This window comes from Narcine bancroftii, chromosome 10 (assembly GCF_036971445.1).
Source record: "Narcine bancroftii isolate sNarBan1 chromosome 10, sNarBan1.hap1, whole genome shotgun sequence".
In the NCBI taxonomy this organism is placed as follows: Eukaryota; Metazoa; Chordata; class Chondrichthyes; order Torpediniformes; family Narcinidae; genus Narcine; species Narcine bancroftii.
In genome coordinates this window covers 69,705,664-69,726,073 of record NC_091478.1, presented here as the reverse complement: position 1 = coordinate 69,726,073, position 20,410 = coordinate 69,705,664, and the positions used below count along the sequence as shown (strand labels likewise).

Sequence of the window (20,410 nt, the reverse complement as noted above, 5' to 3'; positions counted from 1 at the left end):
GTTCTGCAGGATCAGTGTTGGGAACTCTATTGTTTGTGATGCATATAAATGATTTGAATGAGAAGGGGTGGGTAGGTTAATAAGTTGGGACTGAGATTGGTGGAGCTGTAGACAGAGGCTATGAAAGAGTGCAACAGGATATAGATATGGGTGGAGAAATGGCAGATGGGGTTTATTCTGTAGAAGTGTGAGGTATTGCGCCTTGGGAGATCAAATCTACAGTTATTGTTAGAACTCTTAAAACAGAGAGAGATGTTAGAAGTTCAGTGAGATCTTGTGGTTCAGGTAGAGAGAGAGATCTTGATAGGTTTCATGGTAAAGAACACAAATGATATGTTTGCCTTCATAGAATGGGACATTGAGTATAAAAGTGCACAATCATGTTACAGCTATACAAGATTTTCTTTGGATGGATGGATATGGAGACTTTGGAAAGAGTACACAAAGGATCTAAAAGGATGTTGCCTAGATTAGGGGTATAAGCCTCAAGGAGAGGTTTCTATTATTCTATGTTAAATCCCTTTTGAAAGTATTTCCCCTTTGACAATCTGGACTCGTTTGAATTGAATGATTGAGCTAGGATGTGACAATATAACATATCCTACAGCTGGTACTACATTTATTAAGATTTTAAAAGGACATTTTGGAAGGATAAACCAAGGTAGCATTGTAAACAGTAGGGCACTGAGAGTGCAGTTGAACAGAGGGATCTGGGAATACAGATAGATAGGGCCATAAAGAGAGCTTTTGGCTAGTTGGCCTTCATAAATCATTATATTGAATATTGGAGTTGGAATGTAATGGTTATGTTGTATAAGACATTGGTGATGCCAAATTTGGAGTATTGTGTGCAGTTTTCATCACCTAACTACAGGAAAGATATTAATAAGTTTGAAAGAGCACAATGAAGATTTACTAGAATGTAACAGGATGTTATTAGGGTGTTGCAGGGATTTGAAGGACTGGGAAAGGTTAAACAAATCGGACTTTATTCCCTGGAGCATAGAAGAATGAGAGGAGATTTGATAAGAGGTATACAAAATTATGAGGGATATAGATAAGAGTACATGCAAGTAAGCCTTTTCCACTGAGGATAGATTTGATACAAACCAGAGGACATGGTTAAAGGTGAATGGAAGATGTTTAGAGAACATTAAGGGGAATTTTTTCACACAGAGAGTGGTGGGAGTATGGAACGAGGTGCCAGCTGAAGTGGTGAATGTGATTTCAGTTTTAACTTTTAAGAAAAATTTGGGCAGGTACATGGATGGAAGGGGTGTGGAGGGATATGGAATGAGTACAGGTCAGTGGGTCTAGGCGGAATAATGGTTCAGCAAAATCCAGAAGGGCTGAAGAGTCTGTTTTCTGTGGTGTAATGTTCTAGTGGAATTTATTATGTAGGTTTTAACCACGTTGGCACAATTTTATTTTAGTATTTGCGAGTATATTGTTGCTCCAATTCATGTAAATTTAATTTTCCCTATAGGTGGAGACCCCAATGATGAACATAATTCCAGGTGGTGCTGTTGCCAAGCCTTTTATTACACATCACAATGAATTAAACATGGATTTGTACATGCGAATTGCACCAGAGCTTTACCACAAGGTATGATTATGGAATAATACTTTTGTTTAAAGTGAAACGAACAGGAATGTGAATGTGGGCAGGATCGCCAAGTTTTAGAGGGTTATGGGCTAAACACAGGCAAATAGGACAACCTCAGATAGGTAACTTGGTTAGAATGGATGGGTTGGGCAGAAGAGTTCTTTTCCACGTTGTGCAGCTTTATGATTCTAAGAAGACTAGCGATACTTAATGGCAAGGATGGGTGTTTATCACACTGGTCCCATTTTCCTGCTCTCTTCCAGTGGCCTGCTATCAGTCCCCACGATGGTTCTGCTGCCCTGCTCTCTTCCAGCAGCCCGGTATTGGTCCCTGCGCCCTTCTCTCTCCTGGCCGAGGTTGGGAGGGGGAGGTGCGGGGCAGTGGAATCAGTGTGGGGACTGGTGCCAGGATGGTGAGGGGAAGCAGGGCAATAGGACCAGTGTGGGGACTGATGGCGGGCTTATGGGAGAGTTTCCCGATAGCCTGCCACCAGCCCCCAATGATAGATGGCGATGATGCTAATGAGTCACGCAGCAACGGTGATCACTGACGGCATTACCATTATCACCCTAATTTAAACTTCACACAAGACTCGGAGGATATTTTTGGGGGAAAAAAGTGGGTCTTATATGCCTTATTTACTGTATGCATCTCAAATAATTTGTGATTCCTTGAAACATTGGAGGATGAACATTATTTACTATTTGAAAGTCTACATTCAGCACTCTTGTTTTATTTGTGTCAACAATGTGAATACTTAATGTTCAAATTAAGAAAAATGGATAGAAGTTTGAAAATAGTTGGCAATTTGCATCACTTTTGTGCAATGTGTAAGGATTTAAATAATAATACTTCAAATTGAATATAAAGAAATGTATTCATCAAGAAATGTGCATTTGGGGAGATTGTATCATTTTGTATGGTTTGTTAAGTTACTGCATTATTGAATTCATACAAATGATAAATAAAATTTTCTAAAAAAATGTACTTTCAAAATTTAGTTGTAATCCTGGAAACGCATTTTCAAAATCAAATAATTTATATTCCCAGTTTATCCCCTGTATAAAATATATTGCCTCTCTTTTAAACACTGTTCCTATGATTGCAATTTGTGAGATTTGAGTTATTACCTAACCTCTACAATACAACAAAAATTTAATTCACCTGTTATATTATCATATTTTTACTTTTCAGATGCTGGTTGTGGGCGGTATTGACAGAGTGTATGAAATTGGCCGCCAATTTAGAAATGAAGGCATTGACCTAACTCACAACCCAGAATTCACCACTTGTGAATTTTACATGGCTTATGCAGATTATAATGACTTGATGCAAATCACCGAAAAGCTTCTTTCAGGTTAGTAATGTGATTCATAGTGCTGAACAAATGAATCCCAGCATGTCGTAGATTGTGGATTTCATAAACCTTAGAAGAATGATGACTATTTTCTTAATATCTTAATTTGTTTCCCCTAATTTTGTGTCTTGAATGTCATGCTATAAAGTCATTTCATTCACTAGCTCATGTTGCCATTTTGTCAGTGATATTATTCAAAAATTAAATCTTGATGAAGAATGTTAGTAGGATTATTAATTCTAGAGAGGGCGGAGCATTTATGAAGCCTTGGAGTATTGATCGTCGTCGTGTCTATACCTCGTGGTTGTGGATGATGGCCTTTATTCCGTTGATCCACAGAGCGAAGATGCTTGTGTGTGTATTTGTTTAACATGTACTTGATGTTGCATCCAAGAAGCACAGGATACTTCACAAATCATTCCAATGGCATAAAAACCATGACAATTGGAGCCGATAGATTTGTTGCAGCCTTCATCCCCTTTCACAGTTCAGAGTAACTCCGTCTGCCTATTCCACCATTGAAGACTTGGTTGGATTGTTCTTTGTCAAGGACCTCACCCTTGACCTTACTACCCTATGGTATAACTCATGTATAACTCCGGACAGCATAACTCTTGGGGTCACAGGACCACACAATCTTCTCCACCGCAAAGTGACATTTCATCTAGTCATCAGCTGATGGCCATCATCGCAATTTTCCAGCAGCAAGCTTTGCAAACCCAATAGATTTTTCATTTTTATCTTCCTTTTCCAACCAGCCAAGTTGTGTTTCCACTAACTCTGCTAACTTGTTGAACTGGATCTAACCTGGATCTTTTCAAAATTCAAGTATGAAGTTTCCTTTTACAGGTATGGTTAAGCACATTACAGGAAGTTTTAAGATTACGTACCACCCAGATGGACCAGAAGGCCAGAGTTATGAAATTGACTTTACACCACCATTCAAACGCCTCAGTCTGACCACGGATTTGGAGAAAATTCTAGGGGAGAAATTTCCAAATCCTGATCAGTATGATACTGAAGGTAAGTGTGAAATATATTGTTATTAATCAGAGATCTTAATGAGTGGGATTTTTATGTTGATGTGTGAGAACTCAAATTTTTCTATTCTGCTTCTTAAATTCAATCTTAATAATTCTATCTTGATGTGATTGATCACACATTCCTCTGCTAGCACTTTTCAATTGTTCAGCTGCTTGGGTGTGCCTATTAAATGCCCAACTCGATCTAGAGCACCTCTGCCCACCCACACACTACAACTACTGGAGTCTTCCAGGAATCTATCCTTTTGTAGCTCCTTCTCTCAAAAGACCTTGAATCCAATTATCTATACATGGCCCTCAAGAGATAGCATTCAATGTCAGGTTAACCTGGATTTTATGATCACTGTTGATTTTTGAGTTTAGTTATTGCTTCCAGATAACTATTTTATGGTAATAACATCACTATCATCAAAGTTGTAAAATAATCGATTTGTAGGTCAAATGCCCACATGAAAAATAGAATCTCAGACAATACTTGCATAAGCTGGGGTGATACAGTTAGTGTAGTGGTTAGGGCAATGCTATCAGAGCACCAGCAATCTGACTTCGAATCCAGCACTGTCTGTAAAGAGATTGTATGTTCTACCCATATCTGCATGGGTTTCATCCCACCCTCCAAAAGGTACAGCGTTGTAGGTTGATCGGTGCATTTGGATGGCACGGGCTCGTGGGACAGAGAACTTGTTCACAGTGCGCAGGGCAGCACAGTCGGTATAGCATTTAGCACAACACCTTTACAGTGCCAGCGATCAGGATTGGACCAGGGTTCAAATCCCACACCGTCTTTAAAAAGCTTGTATGTTTTCCCTGTGTCTGCATGGATTTTCTCTGGGAGCTCTGGTGTAGGTTAATGGGGTGTAAATTGGTTGGCACAGACTTGTGGGCCAAAATGGCCTGTTACTGTGCTGAATGTTTAATTTTTTTTAATTAATTAAAAACGTGCCTGCTAGGAAGAATTTGACCCTAGTTTTGTGGTGATCAGATGAAAGTCAGGAATGCTACTTTTACAGTTGTTGCACACAATTTTGAACTGAAGTGCCCATGTGCACAATGAAGGCTGCAAGAAGCAGGAGCAGGTCTTCATGACCCTTTCACCGGCTTCCCTATTCAAAAGGTCTTGCTCTGACCTTGGGCTCAGAATCACTTTTGCCTGTAACTCATACCTCCTGAATACTCTGAAGAATCTTTTCTGAGCTCATCCTTCAGAACCCTGGTTTAGAGAATTCCATCGTATCATGAAACTGAGGGAAAAGCTCTTCATCTCCATCACAGATTGACTTACTGTAAACGGTTATATGGTTAGTGTGAAATCATAAAATTTACATTTTTAAAAATTTTTTTAGACCTACAGCAAGGTTGACCCATGAGACTGTGCCGCCCAATTTACACCCCAGTTAAATTTCAAACTGGGAGCCCCCGGGGAAAACCCACACAGACATGAGCAGAACATACAAACTCCTTACAGACAGAGCAGGATTTGCTGGCGATCGCTGGCGCTGTAAAGGCGTGGTGCTAACTACTACGCCAATCTTTCCGCCCCATTGTCCCAATGTGATTGAGATTCCACATAGGGAAAAATATCCTCACAATAGCTGCATTATAAAGTCACCTCAGAATCTAAATTGTTTTAAAAATAGCACAATACTTCATTAGCAACAATGTCATTTCCTTTAATAGAACAGCATTGTTTTTTTAAATTTGCTCTGAAGTGAACCCATTTCATTTTGTGTGAACAGAGGCTCGCAAATTCTTGGATGACATATGTGTTCGGAAAGGTGTTGAATGTCCACCTCCGAGATCTGCAGCCAGGCTTTTAGATAAGGTACAGTGCATTATTGAACACCCAACTCCATGAACAATCAAGAGTCTGACAATGGAATGTGAATGGGATGGATAAGTTTTTTTTAATATTTTTTCTTTAACTTTAAGGTGAAAGGAGTGTATATTATTTTGCTATTTTAGTTATAGAACGAAGGGAATAATGGTGAAAGTTATAAATTTAATTGTACAATTCTTAATGAGGCTTGAATTTTGTTTGTGGTTTATGCTCCATTTGTTGAAGATATAGATTTCGTTGTAGATGTGTTTTTATTATTTGGATATCTGAATTTTAACGTAATGATTGGGGATATTTAAATGTGGTATTGGAGCTTTTATTGGATAACTATTCAAGAGTAAAAGGGAAAAATGGTGGAAGAGTACTAAAATTGAATTGCACAATGCTTAATGAGGTTTGAATTTTGTTTTAAGATGGTGGTTTATGTGACTAATATGATGATAGATGTGAAGTTAGTTGATATTTGGTGAAGGTTTATCTCTATAGAGAAAGTTTTTTTTTCATCTTTTTTTTCATGCTACAATTTTTTTTAAGAATTGATTATTGTTTAAGAATTTTTGATAGATAATGTTACTAACTTTACTAATTTTTTATATTAAGTTTGAGTTAAATATATGTTTCATCTTAACTCCGTTTGTTAAATATATGCATTTAAGTTTGATTTAAATATGTTTTTTAAGTCTGATATCTTAGTATTAATTACTTTTCTTTTTGTTAGTATTTTAATCGGTTATGTTTTTGTTTTTTTTCTCACATATATTATTAACTTTATTAATTCTTCACTCTTTATTTTGGGGGGAAAGGGGGGGTTGGACTAATTTGAGTTGGGTTATTAATGTGTAATAATTATTGGGGAGGGTATAGTTTATTTAGATTACTGATATTGTATTGTAGTTTTATTATTTTATTCTTAATTTTTTTAAATGTAATCCTATATGTTATTCATGTTATAAAATCTTAAATAAAGTTTAAAAAAAAGAGTCTGACAATGGGATGATAACAACTTGGGTGAAATTACAAAATAATTCACGAGTGCTGACAAGAATGATACATTTTGGGATTAAAATTGTTATTCTTTAGCCAGTTTTGTATTCCAAGATGGTTTATCTTTTGCTTTCTTCCCTTTGATTAGTTGTGCAAGTTGGCAGTTACTGTGACAAATGAGAATAGTTTAGCACTTATTTAAATTAGAATATCAGAATTTGTTTTTGTGCCAAGATTTTGCTTTCTAATTTAATGACAAATGAAGAAGCAACTTTATTTAAAAATCATTAGTGTTTCCTTCAGCATTTTTTGATATCAGCTGTTCTCTTCCGTATATATTTGTCTTGCATTTTAGTGGATATAAATAACTAAATTCAATGGCTGAAACACAAAACAGGATAGATTTTCCAACATTTCTGTGGCACAACATCATTAGTTGTCACCTGATTTATGAACTGTATCTGATGTGGAATGTAATCTATTTAAAGTTAAATATTTTTTAAAGCCATTTTGAATCATCATTGTTTTCTTCCAGTTGGTTGGTGAATTCCTGGAGGTTACTTGCATTAACCCAACATTCATTTGTGATCATCCTCAAATCATGAGTCCACTGGCCAAATGGTAAAGTTCAAAAAATAAATATAACCAAGGGTAATATAGAGCATTTCTGTTTCAGCAGTGGTTTCTTAATGGCTTCAAAGTGGGGAGAGAAAATGTGTAATAGTCTGGGTATTAATTTTGGGAGCATGAATGGGAAGAGTACAGGAGTGGGATCAAGAGGAGGAGAGAATACTGTTGTCCAAGTAAACACCCTCTTTTACATGAAGGAGACACACCATTATTATTGTAATCACAAATCTAATTACAGCATAAAATAAGCTTTAATAGTATACACTGGAAAATAAGATCAGTCTAGTAACCCTTGCATCTATATACCAGGGAGAGTACACTTGCAGGAGGAAGACAGCCTGTAACACATTTGATCTTGTCTGTGTGCATGTTAAGCCACAAATAAGCTTCCTGTTGGCTGGTGACGTACAAAACTTGAGAAAAACAGGGAAATAAATCACACAAGCTGAATTTGGGCTTGAATTATTCAAATGTGTTGGATTCTACAATTATGTCATAAATTTTCAATAATTAGATCAAAAACATAATGTGAGAAATCAAGTAAAGCCAAATGCCTGTCAAATTATCAGCTACAGAATTATCGGTCTTTGTTTAAAGCATTTTTCCTTCTCATTTGTCTAACTTTATGAATAGAAGTAATGCAAATTCAATCTTTTGAATTGCATTGTTGAAGCGATAATGGATAGCATCACATTAGCTAGCAGCAAGCTTACCTAATGTACTGCTTTTTAAATCATAATGGCTACAATTATACTTTGAAACGTAAAATCTAACCTGCAAGCCCAAGTTAAAAGTTAAAATTTAACTTCTGTTTGGAAACAAAATTGTTCCAGTTCTATAAAATTCAATTCTGTATATATTCAAGTAAAATTTGAGTTTTGCAAACCATTTTTAGTCTTAAATTTATTGAGTCAACTATTACATGGCTACTACTTTTGACCGCTGTATGTACCTGCGTCATTCGAGGCGTCAGGAGCTCCACCTGGCGAGCAGTCGGGGCCAAAAATAGGTCAACTTTTACACATAATATATGGAAAATACCAGATTTTTGGGCCAAAAGTGGGGAGGGGGTCAACTTTTACATGGTATCAACATTAATACAAGAATATATTGTAAGTATTTTCATTCTTTTCCAAGGAAAAGGAAGTGATGGAGGAGAGGACAGCTATTTAAATTATAGTGAAAGTTTCCTTGCTGATAGTGGATGAAATGGGAATGGTGGAAATAAAATTCAAGATTAAATTAAATAAGCTGATATAACTGCTGCAGGACCAATCCATAGGAAGAGTAAACATCCACCAAATCTAGGAAAATTCAGCTTTTGAAAAGGTTAGCTAGCTCCTTCTGATTTTGTAGGTATACCATTGGTGCCAGCCTTGCATTTGTCCAATAAAACCTATAGATAATATGGTGAAGAGATTCATGTCCCTAGGAAGTAGGAGTGAAAAATCTGCCTTGGTCTAACTACGTTGCCACCAATCGACCAAGAAAGCACATCAATGACTATTTGCGAGAAGCCCAAGGGAATGTGGCATGTTCCCAGTGTCTCTTACGAATTTTATAAATATCTCCTGTCTGAATGCATCACAGTTTGCTAGTGGAATTACTCTGCCCAATTTTGCAAGAAACTAGAGTTGTGAATGCAACTCAATCATGCAAACCAACCTCCCCTCATTCAGCACCATCTGTACCTATTGCTGCTTCAGGGAAAACAGCCATTATATTAAAAGAGATCCCTCCGACTTCTTGCTTCCATTGTGAAAAGATGCATGAACATGAAAACAAACCTTCAAATTCAAGGACAATTTTTTTTACTGCTCTTTGATCAGACCCTTGTATGAACTGTTCATTTCTCTATATCCTGCTTTTTATCCCAGTAACACAATACCCTACATTTTTTGACTGACTATTGGCATATTCCACTTTTGTTTTATTATTGCAAAGACTGATGGAGTTAAGTGTGGGTTGATATGTCTGGGTAGCACACAAGATAAAGCATTTAAATGTATGTATTGTTACAAGCCCAGTGGACTCCAAAACCCAGCAGCAATAGAAATTCACCAACAAAAATTACTTTTAATTTTCTTTAAACATAAAAACAAGATCAAACTTTAACTTATTACTGTTAACTTAACCCCTTTCTAATTCTAAGTGCACGTGTATGTAATGTGTATCTAAGTTCAGAAAAGTTCTTTGATTCACAGTCCAATCTCACTTCTCACTCCTTCAAGTTCACTGGTTGCAGGCACTTTTTATACTGTGCACAGAATTGAACATTTATGAATTTCACCAGGTTTTGATACTTGAAAGGTAAATGGTTATCACTCAAGAAGGTTCTTGTTGTTTGAGAGAGAGATTTGTTGCTCATATATTCCCTCCAATCAGCCACTTCAGTGTCATGCTGAAGAAACTTGCTCCATCAGGGTTTTCCAAATGATAGCCTCTTCTTCTGTAGGTCACCACAGAATTCCTTTTGTTTCCCTTATTTCAGATTAAATGCTCTAGCCAGCCATGGACCACAAGGGTTTTCATCAGGCTGAATTCAGAATTTACAACCCATCTTCAAAATGGGGTTTCAACAAGCTGCCAGCTTGACATGACTGCAGAAACAAGTTCTCTCACTCTTACAGAAAGCATGTTTGTTCTCTTCTCTCTCTCTGCTTGTAAAACCACATGACCTTCTTAGAACAGCAAACTGCAACCAGACAGATTGAGGCAGCGGACCCAAGCTTGAGCCCATTCATCTTTTGCTTTCAAAACAATAATCTATTTACACATGGTTTTGAAATTCTTTAGCAAAGCAGTCTCGTTTTATTGTCTTTGCAAAGGCTCTCGGTGTCTGCATGATTCACTTTCAACAAAGCTCTTGTATTTTAAATGAGATCTGTTTTGTGAAGTGTTTGTGACCTACACTTCCCCCACAATCTATCTCCCTCAAAAACATACAATATAAAATATGATGTAATCCGTCACAGTATTACACATGAGTAAAGTATGAAAGTCTGCAGACACTTTAATTGATGTGGAAACACAATACTGAAGAAACTTAGCAGGTCGGTGTACTTTATATGGCAAAGATTAAGATACTTAACCAACGTTTTGGGCCAAAGTTGGTTGTTTCTTTATCTTTACTATATAAAGTAAAACATTTGACCTGCTGAGTTTCTCCAGCATTGTGTTTCTAATATGTTAATATTATGTTATAATATGTTAAATCTAATATGTTAGTACACATATCAGTTCAATTTATGTAGATACATACACATTTTGTGTATTTATGTACATACATTCAAGCTCATTTCAGCTATTGGTAATAACTCAGGTAAAAGAAGAAAATGGTGCGAATGCAGTTGTTCAGTCAGGATCTATAAAGACAGCAGAATATTATTTTTGAAGTATAAATATTGATCAAAGCAGTTATGAAGGATAAACTTAAAATAGGTTGAATTATTTATTTAAACACAACTGTAAATATAATTACATTTGCTGTTTGATCTATAATAGGCATCGATCCTTCAAGGGTTTGACAGAGCGATTTGAACTCTTCGTTATGAAGAAAGAGATTTGCAATTCATACACAGAATTGAATGATCCTATTAAACAAAGAGAACTCTTTGAAGAACAGGCTATGGTAATTATTAATGATTATATCCACCATGATTCTCCAAAGACATCTGGTCCTGTGATATTTGTCATATTGCATGGATTTTCTCCCTGATGATGGACTGTCTCATTTTGCCACATTATCAGCTTAATATATTAGAAAATGCACACAGATCATTGTTAGCAGCAAAATGAGTCAATATGTGGTGTCTTTTGGGTACATTTTTGTGGTTTGATTCTACCAATATCACATATGATTGACTTGCCAATCAATAAAGAGTAGCAAAACATCACTTTCATTTGATCTTATTTAAATATTCCAATTGCCATTCTTATCTATCTGGTTTGATTTACTGATAGAAATGTGCATTAGATGTTATGCTTGAACACTTGTCTTATCTTCTATGTTTAAATTGCAGTTATAGCATTAAAAATGAATGACTTTCTAGTTTCATTTTAAAAAGCTTTGGAAATATCAGCAACTATTTTCTGTTATGCATGATAAAAAGCATTGATAAACTCAACTACCAAGCTACAATGTTAAATGTGAATTTTTCTCGTGACTCCAGTTTAATTGATTTTAGTATTGGGCGAATTAACATTTTAGTTTACATGTTATTGATGCCATTGTGAAGCCCACTATTTTACTGAATACTCTTAGCTATTGTGGTTGTTGACATAAAGGGTAAATAGGTTGTTTAGTAAAAAAACCCATCCCCTTACAACGCTTCCAAGTCTTCCAGATACAAGATCTATTCCAGATGTTCCAGATACAACATCTATGAATGTTTGCATTCATCTCGACTTTCCCTGCACATTCTGAGCAGCTCTGCTAAATGCTCCACAACTAAGGCCGCTGTTTCCTTTGGTTCTGGTCAGACAAGTTGTTGCATTGAAAGTTTAGTATGACCAAGGGCAGTCTTGAGCACTGCATTTTGTCCCTAGTGGCTGATTGCAATAATCGGTATACACCAATAGTTTGGGAGTGTATGAGGAGAGCACAGAGAAAAATATGTTGAAAATGGGGAAAATGTTTCTCTTGTTTTCTCTTGATTTAACATCCATACAGTTTTTGCAATCATAAACTTTGTAATTGGACTGTTGAGACAAGACCGTTTGCAAATGCACTTTTCGCACAGCATGGTTCGTGTCCTGTTCAAATTCACCTATGTCTTAAGTTTGTATTTCTCCCCATGTCTGTTTCCCTTCTGTGTGCTTCAGTTTTCTTTCACTGTCCAGAAAATAAACATACAGAGTTTGTAGGTTAATTGGTATAATTAGGTGGACTCATTGGCCAGAAGGGCTGGATCTCTGAAGTAAATTAACTTTTTGCATAATTTGGTCCATATACCTTCTACAACTAATGTCTTGATTTGAATTTAAAATGAATTGTATTGATCTAATTATGACAGAAGAAAAATCAAAATGGTTTGCTTTTTGCAGGCAGTCTGGTTCAAAATGAAAATTATTCATGAACCCAATTTCTTAAAGAGTTGACAAACTTATGTTTAGTCCAGATGGAATGCTAATTTATTTTCCATTTTAGTTATTTCACATATATTGTGTTTTAATGTTGCTGCAGGCTAAGGCTGCCGGTGATGATGAAGCTATGTTTATTGATGACAACTTCTGTACAGCTTTGGAGTATGGACTTCCTCCCACAGCTGGATGGGGTATGGGCATAGATAGACTCACAATGTTCCTGACAGATTCTAATAATATTAAGGTAAATTGACTTTTTACTTTCAATTGCAAGCCCAATGTTTTTGTTATTTTCAAGGTTAAACTAATCAGATTTTGCACAGTCAGTTCTAGTACTACTTTTGCTATTTTGTCCAACACTATTCTCATGTAAGCAAGATTGGGTCAGGTCCTTTCTTTCAACGCTGGATGATTTATTTTCTATACTGACTTGTTTCAGTGTTATTTTCTGGCTCCTGCTTGTGTAACCATTTTAAAGCATGCCATAGTAGAATTTGAAATCATTAGCCCCCGTACTTGAAAATGATTGCTCTACATTGGTGCCTGTAAATGTGAAATTTCTCCTCAGGACCAGTGTGCAAAATTACGTGATTGGTTTCATGTTGGTCTGAAGCATTTGGTTTTTAAACTGCATTCAGAGTTTTGTTTATTCAGTTAATGTCAAAAATGGCTACATTTGACATTGTATGCATTTCTAAAGTTTCTTCCAAGCTTAATATTCTAAAGTTAATTTCAGTTTGTGTTGCTTCCCTTTAGGAGGTCTTGTTCTTCCCAGCAATGAAACCAGAGGACAATAAAAAGGAACAGACTGATGCAACTGAAAATGCATCTTCAGAAGATTAGGAATATTACTATTCAATGAAGTACTGAATGAATGCATCACCACCATTAATTTTTGTGAAAATATTCTTGGCTTTTCAACTATGCTGATATGTTTTGCAATAATTTCCAATCCCTGCAAGTTGGTTCACATTAAGACAATGTTATGAATTATTTGGTCAGCTTTAACATCTTGTGTAGTAATGTTTCTCCACACTGCCCAAATATGTTCCTTGCAGTACTTTTTTTAATTGATGAATTATTAATAAAGTGGAAGGATCAACAAATCATTGTTAACAGTAGAATGTAATTTTTTAAAAAATTATACATTTGGATCCCTTCCATAGAATCAGTGGTGAATTATGTAGTATAGTAGAAGACATGACATGGTTAGTTTATTGGATAGCACAATGCTATTACAGTGACCTAGATTTGAATCCAGCACTGTCTGTAAGGAATTTGTATGTTCTTCCTGATCTCTGTGGGTTTGCTCCCACCCTTCATAGCGTACAGGGGTTGTAGGTTGATTGAGTGTGTTACAAGCCCAGAGGACCCCAAAACCCAGCAGCAACAGAAATTCAGCAAGACAAATGGTTAAATAAAAATTACTTTTAATTTTCTTTAAACATAAAAAACAGGATCAAACTTTAACTTATTACTATTAACTTAACCTAATTGAATCCCCTTCTAATTATAAGCGCAGTGTATGTAATGTATATATGTTCAGGAAAGTTATTTCCTTTAATAGTCCAGCCATTCACCTCACTTCTCCCAAGTTCACTGGTATCAGGCAATTCTTATACTGTACACAGAATTTAACATTTATGAATCTTCACTAGGCTCTAGTACTTAAAGATTCTTGTTGGTTAGAGAGAAATTTGTTGCTCATTGGACACATACAAACATTTCCTCCAATCAGTCACTTCAGTGTCTTGCCAAAGAAACTTGCCCCATCATGGATTTTCCAGGTCACCATAGAGTTCCTCTTGTTTCCCTTATTTCAGAAGAAATGTTCTTGCCAGCCATTTCCTCTTGTTAAGGACTACACAGGTTTTGAACAGGCTGAATTCAGAACTCACAAGCCATCTTCAAAATGGGGTCTTTCAACAAGTCTGCCAGCTTGCCATTTTGCAGCCTCAACTGCTACTGTAGAACTGACCCCCCCCCCCCTCTCTTAAGAGAAGAATCCTGTTTCGTTTTTCCTCTCTCTGCTTGTAAAAACTAAATAACCATTTACAGGGATCCAACCCCAATCTTTGAAAGATCTTTATCAGCACCTGAGTGTGGACATTAACCATTTGCACCTATTTTGAAATTCTTTCCAAAGCAGTTCCATCGTCTTTGCAAAGTTACAGAGCCTGAGTGTCCGGCTTCAGCAAAGTTCTTGCATTTTAAATGAGATGTCAAGTGTAAATATTGGTTTGTGAAGTGACCTACACTAAAGCCCCATAATCTATCTTTAAAGACATATTTATATATAATACAACCCATAACAGCTCTTATTGGATACATTGTGTGCTGCAAGGTCCTGTTACCATGATGAAATTACCATGCATAAATTAAGACTCAGACCATAATTACATCACCTTCAATTCCTATTTCGTGTTGATTGGATCTGCAGAAGTTAGCATGGTATTGTATAGTGGCTACACTTAGGAGTATAATTTTCCCTGGGCAATGAATAAGGCTGAGAAGTGACCTGAAGGCATATGATAAGCATTGATATGGTAAAATATTTTTTTAAAACAGGTTAAAGATGAGGAAGAGTACAACATGAAAGTCTGCAGTCGTGATTGTAGTAAAAACACAAAGTAAATGCTGGAGGAACTCAGAAGGTTTCACAGTGTCCATAGAAGGTAAAGATATATTAAGGACGTTTCAGGCCTGAACCCTTCTTCAAAGTATAAACAGAAAAGCTGTGAGGCATCAGAATTAAATATTAGGGAAAGAAAGAATGAAGAGTTGGGGGGGGGGGTGGTGCAGACCAACAGGACAAAATATCAATATGATATAATAAGAAAAGGTGAGAATTTTGGCTGTTAAAGGAGACAGAGAAAAGGGAAGAGAGAGAGAGAGAGAACTAGAGGAAAGGAGACGGGGGCAGGGTGGGGGAAGAAGATGAGGAGGGTTAAGAGAAGCTGGTTAAAGTTGATATTAATGCCATCTGTTTGAAGGGTGCCCAGATAGAAGGTGAAGTGTTCCTCCAATTTTCAGATGGTCTCAATCTGGCATCTGAGGGGGTATGATTTAAACCAACCCCCCCACCAAAGTTGATCTCAGGAACATGATATAATTAACAGTGCACTCATGCATCGCAAGTTAACTTGAGCCTGGACACAGTTCGACATGTTTATGTTGAAGTTCCCTGTTTATTGTCATCTGTGCAAAAATAGTCCACTATTATGAATGATCAGGGGCATATTTGTGATAATGTTTTGAATGATAATGGGTTGTATTATTGATTTTTCTTCTAGGATTACCAAATTTAAAAAAATATTGAATTCCAAAATTTAAGACAGGCCAAGATACCAGGAATAATTTATCAACTTTTAAGTAGTGTAATAAGACTTTAAATCCAAGGACAAAACCTGCCTTGTTTAATATTTCATCCAAAAGGTAACATTTCTTTCAGGACATTGCAATCTTTCATTATTGCAGCTATATTAGCATTTTCAATACACATTTCTGAGTATTGGGCCTTCGATATTCAATCATTTTATTTGGACACACAAATGGGCTACGTTCATAAATTTTGAGAACATGTATGTATAAGGCTAACATTAAAATTTATTACTTGACTCTTGGAATGCAATAAATTAATGTAAAGCAATTGAATTGTGACATATATTGGACATGTTTGAGAATTAAAAAACTGCAGATACTGGAAATCTGAGGGGGATAAAACTAAATGCTGGAAACAGGTAAGGCAGCATCAGTGGAAAGAAAAACAGATTTAATGTTTCAGATCAAGGATCCTCTGCCCTGCAAATGTACAAGGGTTGTAGGTTAATTGGTGTATTTGGGGGCCTGGACTCGTGAGCCAGAAGGGCCTGTTACCATGCTGTACATTTACATTTAAACAGGAAAACAAGTTAATTTAAAGAAGCAGAGCCGTTTGTGAGACACGGATAGAATGGAATAAGAGTTTCCCAGGTGATTCCAATGTTTTTGTATCCTTCAGGTTAGTAGATTAATGAGGGCAGTTACAGAGCAAAAGAATGCAAAAATATGTTGGTAAAGGTGTGAAATGAAGCTGAGCGATTGCTGAACCCAAATCCAAAAGGTAATTGCTGGAAATGACCATCACACCAGGCAGTGACTGAAGAGAGGAAAATCTGACTTTATATTTCAACTGAATAATGGAGCAACCTTTTTGTATCAGAATTGTGCTATCATACTGTGTGCTAGATTTGTTCTCTCTCCACTGAAACTGCTGAACATCCTTACCCATGGCCAATGTAGTTTCATCAAGTAGTTTCCTTCAACTTTCCCAACTCCAATGAAGAATTTAGTCTGGAATATAAGCTTTACATTAATGTTCTGGAAGAGGGGACTTAAATTTCCTGATGGCAAATTGTGCAGAGGATACGTAGAGTCTGCAGAGAGTTAAGAGATAAGGAGTGGACAAGGGTCTGTCAGATGGATACAATGTTGGGTAAATGTGAAGTTAACCACTTTGGAAGGACAAATGGAAGATAAAGATTATTTTAAATGGCAAATAATTTTAGCATGCTGCCGTGCAGAAGGACTTGTGGATGAATCACAAAAGGTTGGTTTACAGATGCAGCTGGCTAACAAGAAGGCAAATGGAATGTTACCATTTATTGTGAGATGGATTGAATTTAGGAACAGGAAGTTTAAGCTACAACTACAAGGTACTGGTGAGATCACATCTGGGGTACTGCATGCAGTTCTGGCCTCCTTTCTTGAGGAAGGATGTACAGGCTTTGAAGGCAGGTTGATTCCAGTGATGAGGGGGTCAGCCTGCACTTGCAGGAATTTAGATGAATGAGAGGGGATCTTATAGAAACATATAAAATTATGAAAGTCATTGATTAGAGAGGTAGGTAAGTTGTTTCCAAAGGGTGGGGTGGGGGTGATCAGAACTAGAGGACATAGCCCAGATTGAAGGGTGTCCACTTAGAACAGATGTAGAGGAATTTCTGCAGCCAGAGGGTGGTGAATCTATTGAATTTGCTGCCTGCTGAAGCAGTGCAGGCTACCTCAATAAATATATTTAAGACCAGGTTGGATAGATGTTTTCATAGTAAGATTATGGGGAAAAGGCAGGTAGGTGGAGATGAACCCATCTTCAGATTAGCCATGATCTTGCTGAATGGCAGAGCAGGCTTAAAGGGCTGGATGGCCTACTTTTGTTCCTATGTTCTTTTCACATGGACCAAATAAACAACATATTTCATTGATTACATCAGTATTCAGACATTGTGTACATTCTAAGCACAGCTACCCGATGAAGGGCTCAGGCCAAAGTGCTTATTGCTTTTCACGGATGTTGCATGACCTGCTGAGTTTCTTCAGCACTTTTGTGTCACATCTGGAGTAGCCTGGATTCAATCCAGAACTCTTGTATTGATGCTGTGAAATGTTCTTTTGACTATGTATGTTTCCTTCATGAATTCCAGACTCTTCCCAAATCCCAAAGATTTGTGGGTTAACTGACTGTAATTTGCCCCTGGTGTGTAAGATTGGTGTGAATGGGTGTTTGGCAGGGTGTCAGAGGGCAAAAAGCCTTTTTCCTGTATGACCTTGAGAGCTATAAAATATCTGAAATGCAAGGCGTAATACTAGAACAAGTCAACTAACCTTTAAATGGATCATGTTGAGCAGGAGGTTAATGTTTCACCAACACACTAATTGATGAGAATATGCAGCTATTTAAATGCAAATGCACCTGGGTTGGACACTTCATGTTCCTCAAGGTAATAGAAACACCTTGACATGCTTTGGAATGCAGATATCCATTTGAAAACTCTGGACATAAAAGAAAATATAGCAGAGGCCCAGCCACAATATTTACTAATTCTTCACAATTGTAAAAGATGTAGAGCCCAACTCTCTGAGGCTCAAACTACTCACAATGAGCCAGAAAAGGCAGCTGTAAGGAAAGATTTTGAATGTTGATAGGCATGGATAGAGTAGATGTACAAAAGTTGTTTCCTATGGTTGGAGAGTCGAGAACAAGGTGGCATAACTTCAAGATTGAAGGGTGTCTGCTTAGAACAGAGATGCACAGGAATTTCTTCAGCCAGAGTGGTATGTCTATGGAATTAGTTGCTACAAGCAGTTGTGGAATCCAGGTCATTGGGTGTATTTAAGGCAGAGATTGATAAATTCTTGGGGCAAAGATTGGGCAATGGGGCTGAGTGGAAGAATGGATTAGCCCCTGCTGAAATGGGAAGGCAAGTTGTATATGTAGTCAGATGATTTATTTATTTTTTTAAAAAGGCACAAAATCCACAGACGCGCAACTTAAAAAGGTGGATGCTCCAAGGACAGAGATTTAAAGCCAGCATCAGTGGTCCAAGTCCAGGAGAACCTAGCCACCGTCAGATTCCACTAACAAATACCTTGAATATTGAGGCTCATACAACACACAAGCCATGGGTCGGAAGTCAATCCACAGGACGGTAAGAGTTGCAGCGAGGATCATTGGAATTCCCCCCCCCCCCCCCCCAATATCCCCATCCATGAAATTTACTAGTATCATTGTCTAAAGGCGGCTCGGTCATCTTCCATCTGAACCAATTGGGGAATATGAGAGCCAGGACCACCAGGCTGAGAAAGAGCGTCTTCCCTCGGCCAGTGGGAATGCGCCACCGTTTTAATTTCGAGTGTTTATAGGTTCTGTGCCGATGCCCCATTTGTCCGGACAGTGTTGAGCGGCCTGTCCGCGTGCTGTCCGTTTCCGTATTGCGTCCGCCCGGCAGCTGTTTTCACCGGGTTACAGTGGACGATAAACTAACTTGAACGTGTCTTGTGGCCCGGCACCAGACGCTCTAACAGCCACTCGGTCCTTGGAAGGGATTCCCCGGGCGCCGCTGGCCGCTCCCATAGTTTCCCCTCATGGCATCTCAGTCAGTTCCCAGCAACAGCTCCACCTCCCGTCCGAGATCTCCATTGCCCACAGGGCCCCATCCAATCAGCTTCCTGCTCATCACGTGATTGAGTCACGAGGTGGGGCCGCGACCGGATGTCATCCCGTTTTTGGGGGTGGGGGGAGAGGGGAGCGAGTGCACATGCGCAGAGCTGTTTCCTTGGCTTTGGCAGGGTGATGAAGGTAAAGTTGGAGGCTGGGTGTCTATATGAATTAATTCTTGCGACTCTGTCAGAAGGATGCACGCAGCTACCAAGCTGAGAAGAACTACGTCCACATCTATGTTCTTAGTGGTCTCAAAGAAATAATCACTGGCAGAAACAGGTGTTCTTGATGTTTCCTGGGTTCCAGCCTTTCATCCAAGAGGATAGTTTAATGATGGCTCTGTTGGGTGAACCAGTGATTAGATTTCCGAAATCCCCCAGTGAAGTGGCCAATTTGTGGGTGAGACGACTATGGAAAGGCAGGGTCATAGGGGAGACTGCAGACACTGGGGGCTGCAGCAGATCGGAAGCTGCTGGAGGTTCCCAGCAGGTCGAGCAGCATCAGTGGGATAAAAAGACCGGTCAACGTTTCGGGTTGGAATCCTTAACCAACTTTGAGAGTGCAGAGGGGAGGGAGCCAGGTGGGAGGGGGATTGACCACTGGAGAGGTGAAGCACGACTGACAGAGGCTGATGTCGGTCAAAGGGAGAGGGGCAAGAGAAACAAAGGGGTTGGGTGAAGCAGGATGAGTTGTATGGGGTGATGCCCTCTAATAACAGGAAGTGACAATTGTGATATGTGGCTCGTGGAGTCTGCAGGGATCCGTTCTGGGACCCCTGCGCTTTGTGATTTTTAAAAAAAATAAATGACCTGGACGAAGAAGTCGAACAAAGGGTCAGTGTTTACAGATGACACAAAGGTTGGAGATGTTGTAGATTGTAGTAGGTTAT

General features: G+C 38.0%; 2 protein-coding genes across 6 annotated transcripts in view; both read left to right on the top strand.

The window, feature by feature from the left end:
• kars1 (lysyl-tRNA synthetase 1) overlaps positions 1-13,648 on the top strand; it is a 32,185-nt gene extending 18,537 nt beyond the window's left edge. For all 3 annotated transcript variants that reach the window (XM_069901281.1, XM_069901280.1, XM_069901283.1), the window contains 8 exons: positions 1,487-1,606; positions 2,801-2,963; positions 3,813-3,986; positions 5,743-5,828; positions 7,363-7,448; positions 10,962-11,088; positions 12,643-12,786; positions 13,299-13,648. In XM_069901281.1, the coding sequence (XP_069757382.1) occupies positions 1,487-1,606; positions 2,801-2,963; positions 3,813-3,986; positions 5,743-5,828; positions 7,363-7,448; positions 10,962-11,088; positions 12,643-12,786; positions 13,299-13,385 (987 nt within the window). In that variant the 3' untranslated portion in view covers positions 13,386-13,648. The remainder of the gene's footprint in view (positions 1-1,486; positions 1,607-2,800; positions 2,964-3,812; positions 3,987-5,742; positions 5,829-7,362; positions 7,449-10,961; positions 11,089-12,642; positions 12,787-13,298) is intronic.
• A 5,955-nt stretch (positions 13,649-19,603) lies between these two features.
• Positions 19,604-20,410, top strand: part of adat1 (adenosine deaminase tRNA specific 1) — a 42,924-nt gene continuing 42,117 nt past the window's right edge. For all 3 annotated transcript variants that reach the window (XM_069901278.1, XM_069901279.1, XM_069901277.1), the window contains exon 1: positions 19,604-19,659. The gene's annotated coding sequence lies outside the window, so the exon portion shown is untranslated. The remainder of the gene's footprint in view (positions 19,660-20,410) is intronic.